This window comes from Homarus americanus, unplaced genomic scaffold (genome assembly GCF_018991925.1).
Source record: "Homarus americanus isolate GMGI-L3 unplaced genomic scaffold, GMGI_Hamer_2.0 scaffold24595, whole genome shotgun sequence".
In the NCBI taxonomy this organism is placed as follows: Eukaryota; Metazoa; Arthropoda; class Malacostraca; order Decapoda; family Nephropidae; genus Homarus; species Homarus americanus.
In genome coordinates this window covers 6,143-14,101 of record NW_024720523.1, presented here as the reverse complement: position 1 = coordinate 14,101, position 7,959 = coordinate 6,143, and the positions used below count along the sequence as shown (strand labels likewise).

Genomic DNA, 7,959 nt, shown 5'->3' with positions numbered 1-7,959 from the left:
TACCTGTGTGTAGTTCGAGTTTTTAAGACCAAATTATTTGGCAAAAAATTGGGGGTCGACCTCTAAACGGGTAATAGTTTCGTTAGGTTGAAAAATATTTACCAGTAACTACCAGTAAACAATGGAAACGATGCACCAACGCACCACCAGCTGTGAGTGTCAGTACAGTTGCCAGGGCAGATCTCTTGCGTCATCATAGCAAGCCCAAAGTAGCCAAATGCATGGTATGGTATGCACAGGACGATGTAAAACATAAAGTATTCATTTTTTAAAGTTTATTTATAGATACTGTACATAAATTTTTGTTCATTACATTTGAAACATCAATCTTTGTTAATTAAATTTGAAACAAAAGAAAACTACTATACCGTGTTTCTAAATACCGGGTATTTTCATTAAAATATTACATCATAAGTATATTTTACCTTAACTGTGACTGAATGAATATATTCTCAGAAATAAATATGGAAATGTAATATTTTTGCTGAAATGAAGTACGTATTACAGTGGAAAGTGGGATAAAATCACGACGAAAACAATGACTTTCGCTTTCTTTCGTTGTTCAAAAGATTTTACTGTGAAGCAAACCTGTACTGTACATGTACTAAATGATTACGGTACTTAAATTGTTATGTCTATTGCAAATATAGATTGTTTATACAGGTATTCAAATAAATCACTATCTTACAAGAATCCCAGCAATGTAAGTTATATTCACCCAGGTCATTTGGGTGGCAAATTATGAGAAGAGCTTAGTCACTCTTAAGTAATGATAAATAAACATGCAGGATTTCAGCGCCAACCCTCAAATCTTATCTCAAATAAATAAACAAACACCAGACACTCTGTCACCTCACCTCCCGCCCCCCCCATGCTTCCCCCCTCTTCCCATGCTCGCTGGCTACCTCCCTCCTTGCCTTCCTCCTCGTGTTCCCAGACAAAAGATTGGTGATTTCTTTATGTTTATTTTATAGAATATCTCAGACTAAAGTTAGGATAATATAATTTCCATTGCTGAAATCCTTGCAAGACAGAGATTAGTTTAAATATAAGCATCATATATTTTGCTCAAGATATAAAAATTGTTGTACATTAGTGTACAGTACTGTAGTACATTTTATAATATAAAGTTTTCAACTGTATTTTTGGGTAGATTTAAATAAATTTCTACATTTATTTTCATCCATTTACATGCACACACCATACTAAAAGAAATGTAAAAGAAATAAATGACCTTAGTGCAAAGCTGGAGTGCACAAGTACTAATTTGATTACGGTACCAAACTTGTTATGTCTAGTGCGAATTACAGCATGTTTATATTCAAATTAATCATTATCTTACAAGAATCCCAACAATGTTAATTATATTCACCCAGGTCATTTCACTGGCATTTTAAAATGAGAGAAGCTTAGTAGGACTGTTAAATAAACACACAGAGACCTTCGCTCAAACTGTCCAACATATCACCTCAAACCCCCCCCCCAACCCCTCGCTGGGTGGCGTGGCTGGTTCCGTCAGTCTCTCCCTCCCTCCCTCCCAACCCAGCCAGGCTTTTAGCCTTACAGTATTTATCTTACATAATATCCCAGACTAAAGTTAGGAGATTATAATTTGCATTGCTGGAATCCTTGCAAGACAGCCAATAAATTGAATATAAAAGTCATATATTTTGCTCAAGAGATAAAAACTGCTGTACATTAGTGTACAGTACTGTAGTACATTTTATAATATAAAGTTTTTCAACTGTATTTTCAAGTAGATTTACATAAATTTCTTCATTTATTATTCGTCCATTTACATGCACACACCATACTAAGAGAAACATAAAAGAAATAAATGACCTTAGTGCAAAGCTGAAGCGTACATGTACTAATTTGATTACGGTACTAAAATTGTTATGTCTAGTGCAAATTACAGCATGTTTATATTCAAATTAATCAGTATCTTACAAGAATCCGAGCAATGATAATTATATTCACCCAGGTAATTTCACTGGCTTTTTATAAGAGAGAAGCTTAGTCACTTAAGAACTGATAAATATACACACGTTAGACCTGGGCCTGTGCCAACTGTCAAACGTACTACCTCCCCTTCCCTCACGCCCCCTCGCTCGCTCACTTCCTCCCTCCCTCTCCCCCATCTGCCCAGCGTTGCTGGAATCCTTGAAAGACAGTGAATAATTTTAATATAAACGTCATGTATTTCGCACAAGAGTTAAAAATTAATAACCTGTGGTGATTTAAGAGTAAAAGTGTATATGTACGTATATAGTATTCCACATACACGTAAGTATAAACACAAAGTTTATGTGATTATCGGACAACGTCCATTTCGGTTAACGTCACATTTCCAAGAACGTATCTATGTGTGTGTGTGTGTGTGTGTGTGTGTGTGTGTGTGTGTGTGTGTGTGTATATATATATATATATATATATATATATATATATATATATATATATATATATATATATATATATATATATATATATATATATATATATATATATATATATATATATATATATATATATATATATATATATATATATATATATATATATATATATATATATATATATATATATATATATATATATATATATATATATATATATATATTGTAGATTATATTTTAACTGGTTTATTATGTTTCATATGTCATCGCTGTCAGACGTTCACTGCAGTTTATGTTGCCAATATGCCGGAAAGCTGTCGTGCAGCGTGAAGCAACCAAGTCCCTCTTCATCAAGGTGATTGACGTACTAAGACGAGCCTACAGGTAATGTGATCTGGTGGACTGTTTACATTTCTGGTCATAAACTTTTATACTGATACTACTATTTTATAGATACAATACAATACTGTACTGTATACCGGTACTGTACTTGTAATATGTATTGATCACCTTAAGAAGCTTTTCATATTATTCAGTACCTGAAACTAAGTATACAGCGCTGCACTAGTGCTACCTCATGCTTACTAAAAGTTGTGCCTTACTATACTCGTTACCTCAGTGACGTTCAACCTGTGGAATACAATTGTATCATTACACTACAGTATTGAGTCAATGCATTATTGTATTGCCTTTATTGCTTCAATATTTTCATTGCTACCCTGTTGTATTACTGTATCCCTATATCACCATTACTGTACTTCTGTATCTTCATTACTGCACCACTGTATCACCATTACTGTACTACTGTATCACCATTACTGTACCATAGAATCATCAGTGTTCTATTATTTTGTCAATTCAGGAAGTTGGGTCAGTTGTTGGTGAGTGAGGGTCGACTGCCTTCCCCTGACTTGGTGTTCTATCTGACACATCCTGAGCTGGGAGTCCTGGTTCAGGGCCCTTCCCCATCTCTTCTGGCCAAGTACGTAACATTTCTCATTCATTATTGTTCAGTTTTGCACCAATTTCTGTCACGAATGATCAGTTCTGTTAAGTCATCTTCACTTCTGATTCTGTTATTAAAGCCTAATTCTATTGATTCTCTTTTTTGTATATGGATCACTCTTGTACTGTTTTGTTCTTTTTTTTTCACTTTTTCTCACTGAGGTTTAGCACTGTTGATTTTAGTCCCCCTTTTTTTGCAATTGCTGTGCAACTTTGGGGACTTATTTTGTTGCATTTAAGGCCATCTTTTTTAATATAAATAAAATAATTATAGTTAAATTATTATGTAAACAATAAGCAAATTATTTAACTTTATCCTCTTTGCCATTGATTGGCTTGTTACCTGCTTGGGCAGTCAGTCACATCTCTCTTACACACTATTGGCAAGTACTGGGCATATACTTGGCATCATGGCCCTTTGAAATACAGTACAGTATACAAATTTATCTCATTTACCCATAGGTTTCATTGGTTGGTAAGGATGGTGGGGGCAATAATGACAACTTCCATAATACTTATCTTTATTTTGAGAAAGAAAAGTTGAAGTACAACAAGCAGTAAAAATATATTTTCCTCCTCTTCAGTTTTATTCTGTAATATTCACTCATGTTACTCTCCACATACTGTAAGCTGTTCTTCCTCAGGGCAATGAAGCGTCAGCGGCTACACCCTACATTGAACCAGATCAAATTTCCTGAGGTCAATATTGGTATTCCAAAGCCTGTAAGTCTCTCTTTCTCTTCCCACTGTAAGGCTGGATAGCCAGAATTGAAAGTTTACACAGACAGTTAAATACCTGTGTGTGTGTGTGTGTGTGTGTGTGTGTGTGTGTGTGTGTGTGTGCATGCAAGATAGAGAGAGAGAGAGATCCCTATGCCTATGAGTCCCCCATAGGAGCAACATATTGTTTTCTCAATTTTTTCTTCTTGTAGGCAATAAATAATTGTTCATCACTTTTTAATTCTGTTCTAATCCATTTTAAACACAAAGGCTTTTGTGTCTTGGTCCATTAAGTTCACACATACCATATACAATACTGTACCTGCATACAGTATTTGTCTTTTATGGATTTTATGGGGTCCAATGTCAAGCATCCTTAAACTCATTTAAAGAATTTATGATGAAAGGTGGCATAATATACCTTGCCGTACGCACTATGCTGTGGTGCTAAATAGGGGAGACATTAAATTATCTTACAAATGCTGGCTTCTGAAATTACATTTATCTTTTATACATTGTATGTACATTTATTTTACTAAATATATATCCATCTATGATTTCCATATTTTGTTAGTTCATATATACAGTACCTTGTCTTATTATGTATTGTACTTTCATTCCCAGTCTTACTGTATTTGGACACTTAGAGGCAATACAGGTGATGTCATAAATCATGTTCTGGTTTGTTGACAGATGATACACATGATGTCATAGATCACATGCTGTTTCTTTACTCCCATTTGATGTGACATCACTTATCATTTAGTGGTTTGTTTATAATGACATTTTCCCTTTTCATTGCAGTTAACTCCAAAGAAGCAAAATGATGTTGAGGTGATGGGTTTGGGTGAAGTCATCATGGGTACACCAGTGTGTCAAGGAGTGGTGACTGCCCCAGCTAGGGTTGTGACTTGTCTCCAGGAGGCTTCAAACATACAGGTTCAGTATACATGGGGGAAAGGGGAGAGAAAGAAAAGTACAAATGACTACAATCCTTTTTTAAATATTAATAATGAATGTATATAACATTACTACATAGCAATACTGTATTCAAAATTATTTTAAATTCACGTGTCCTGAGGGATGCAAGTTAATACTACAGTACAGTACTGTAATGTTAATATAATAATAATAGTACGGTAATTATTATTATTATTATTATTGTAAAAATTTATAAAAATTATGATTAGTGCTGTGCTAGTAGTAATTGCACTAGTAGTAAGTAATGTAAGTAGTAATAGTAATGGAGTTTCCTATCTGCAGAATGGTGACATCCTAGTGACGATGAGCACAGATGTGGGCTGGACCCCCTACTTTCCTCTCCTGGTGGGCATAGTCACAGAAATTGGTGGACTCATCTCCCATGGTAACCCTTCTGGCCTGTTAGCTTAATCTCTGAATTTTTCTATTTTTTCATTTATTTTGGTCATCAGTTTTATCTGTACAGGTATATAAAAAAATATGTGGTGAAAGTTACCAGCTGGGAATGCATCCCCCCCTCTTTACATAAGTACTAATAGGGGAAAATTTACCCGATACACGGGTGTATTTTCAAATTCGTTATTCACAATGACTTTCTGGAATGCATCCCTTGCGATAACTGGGGTATTCCTGTACAGTATATTATTTCTGTTCATGACTACAATTTTATGACAGGAGCTGTGGTGGCCAGGGAGTATGGTCTTCCCTGTGTGGTGGGGGCTGCTGAAGCTACAACCATTTTGCAGTCAGGTAAGGATAACACCCTTCTATTATTTGCCTCTGTAATGTAAAAATTATTATGTCTTCTGTGAACCTGTATTTAAAATGTAATTTTATAAAATTGGTGATACCATGGTGTTGGATGTGCAATTATTGTTTAATCTTTTATCTCACTTTTTTTTTTCAAAGTTCCTTTTTTCATTTGTTGTGAGGTGGCCAAAATCAAGAACACAGACACATTTATATTTTCTCTTCATTTGCTGTTATTCAGTCTTTCTTACTGCAATAATAGATATGTTCTGCCTTGCTACTTCCCTTCTAAAACAAGGTCCCCAAGTATCTGTTTGATTTACTCCCTCTCACATCATAAAACCCAGCATCACCCATTGCAATTGCTATTACACTACTATTATTATTATTATGAATACTGTATACAGATTTATCTTTCTGTAAATACACACAGGTGAGAACATCATATTGAATGCTACTCAAGGTACCATCACCCGCCTTGCCACTCCACAACCACCCACCACCAACCAAGACAACAACTGTTCCCAAGAACAACAATAATTAGTCTACTACCAATGACCACAATTTCACCATTGGCATCAAGAGCAGCAGCTGTGGAAGAGTCATAACCACCAAACAAATGAGAGACCTTACCTTGGTCACAATTCTCAGCTGTGATTCCTAACTGACTGATGGACTGAGAGAAATTTTCTCCAGTCTGTAGCCTGCTCTTGCTGTGGACTCCTCACTGTACCATAGTACACCGGAATTTTCATACATAATGAAGTTCAGGGATTCAGAGTTGTCAGGGCATTGAGTTTTAGGTCTAAAGAGACAATATGAATTGTACCAACTCTGAAACCTTGAACATGACCCCTTAAACTTAGATACTGCTGCAACAAGATGTGTTATGCTGTGCCTTGTCAGAAGTTATTGCTAGTCTTTCAAAAATGGCCACAGGACTCAGATTCTTAGATGTTTGTACAATGAATGTTCATTGTAACTGAAGATCTAGAATGGCACCTTACTGATTTACTTAAACCAAAGACAAAATGTATGTCATCAAGTTGCAACTACAAAATTACCTCAACTACATATATTTACTTATCACCAGACAAATTTATGTTACAGAATCATTTGGAAAAGGTTCTTTACCTTAATTTAGTTTTTTACCAGTGCTAAGTGAATGTGTATACCGTAGGTAAGGTAAGAGTCCCTGTATGATTTTAATCATGTTTGATAGTCAGCCACACCTCACTAGTCAGAATAAGAGTCACAGATTTTTGTCTCAAAGAGGAGGAACCTGAGATAAGAACACCAAAGTTTTCTAGATGCGTTAGACTATGAATATTCCTTTCCCCATACAAACTTTTCTAACATATCAAAGGAAAGAAGGCTAGACATACTAATGCTATTTTATGGTTTATTCCTAACAATCTCTTGGGTCTACTATGCTGGACAGTGCTTCCCGTGCACTTTCTAAAAGGAATAAAAATGTTTTCATATGTTGTCAATCTTGGTAATTGAATTCAGCAACTGAAGTGAAAGGTTGTTCAGATTCTGATTATTTTCCCATCCTAACATCTTGCCAAAAACCTTTACTTTCATTTACTATACTGTACTTAATTTACTTTATTCTCTTCACCACTTGTCAGCTTACGAGCCATTTGGGTGGTTTGTCAATTCACTGTTAGCAAGTATTGGGCATGTACTTGCTCTTGAATGTACCTGAGCACATTCTAGCATTTGCCAAGTCTGGACTTGAAGCTGCTCACACTTCGTGCTTACTTTTATCCTCTTCACCGCTAATCGGCTCGTTAACTGTTTGGGCGATCGGTCACGTCTCTGATTACTTTTTTCTTTTTTTTATCCTCTTCACCAAATGATCGGCTAGTTAGCCACTTGGGCGATCAGTCACGTCTCTGTTACGCACTGTTGGCAAGTACTGGGCATGCACCGGCTCCTGAATGTACCTGAACCTGCTCCAGTGTTGGTCAAGTCTGGTCTTAAAAGAGCTCACACTCGGTACTGTCACAACACTCTCTAGTAGATTGCTCCAAGAGTTCACAACTCTCACTCCGAAAAAGTTTGCCCTCACAGTTCTCTGGACTTGCGGCTTCTTCAATCT

General features: G+C 35.8%; 1 protein-coding gene across 1 annotated transcript; it reads left to right on the top strand.

The window, feature by feature from the left end:
* Positions 1-2,664: 2,664 nt before the first annotated feature.
* On the top strand, positions 2,665-7,700 carry LOC121860568 (putative phosphoenolpyruvate synthase). Its single transcript, XM_042357737.1, has 7 exons — positions 2,665-2,780; positions 3,259-3,378; positions 4,046-4,124; positions 4,926-5,060; positions 5,385-5,487; positions 5,778-5,852; positions 6,286-7,700. Exons 1-7 carry the CDS (start codon positions 2,689-2,691, stop codon positions 6,390-6,392), a joined length of 711 nt encoding a protein of 236 aa, XP_042213671.1. The 5' UTR covers positions 2,665-2,688; the 3' UTR covers positions 6,393-7,700.
* The last annotated feature ends 259 nt before the right edge of the window (positions 7,701-7,959 follow it).

Bases quoted from the DNA above. Each gene is read 5' to 3' on its own strand.
- LOC121860568 (XM_042357737.1), top strand. From the start codon at position 2,689: ATGTTGCCAATATGCCGGAAAGCTGTCGTGCAGCGTGAAGCAACCAAG. The intron at 2,781-3,258 runs GTAATGTGATCT...TTGTCAATTCAG, and splicing joins GTACTAAGACGAGCCTACAG to GAAGTTGGGTCAGTTGTTGG. The intron at 3,379-4,045 runs GTACGTAACATT...GTTCTTCCTCAG, and splicing joins TCCCCATCTCTTCTGGCCAA to GGCAATGAAGCGTCAGCGGC.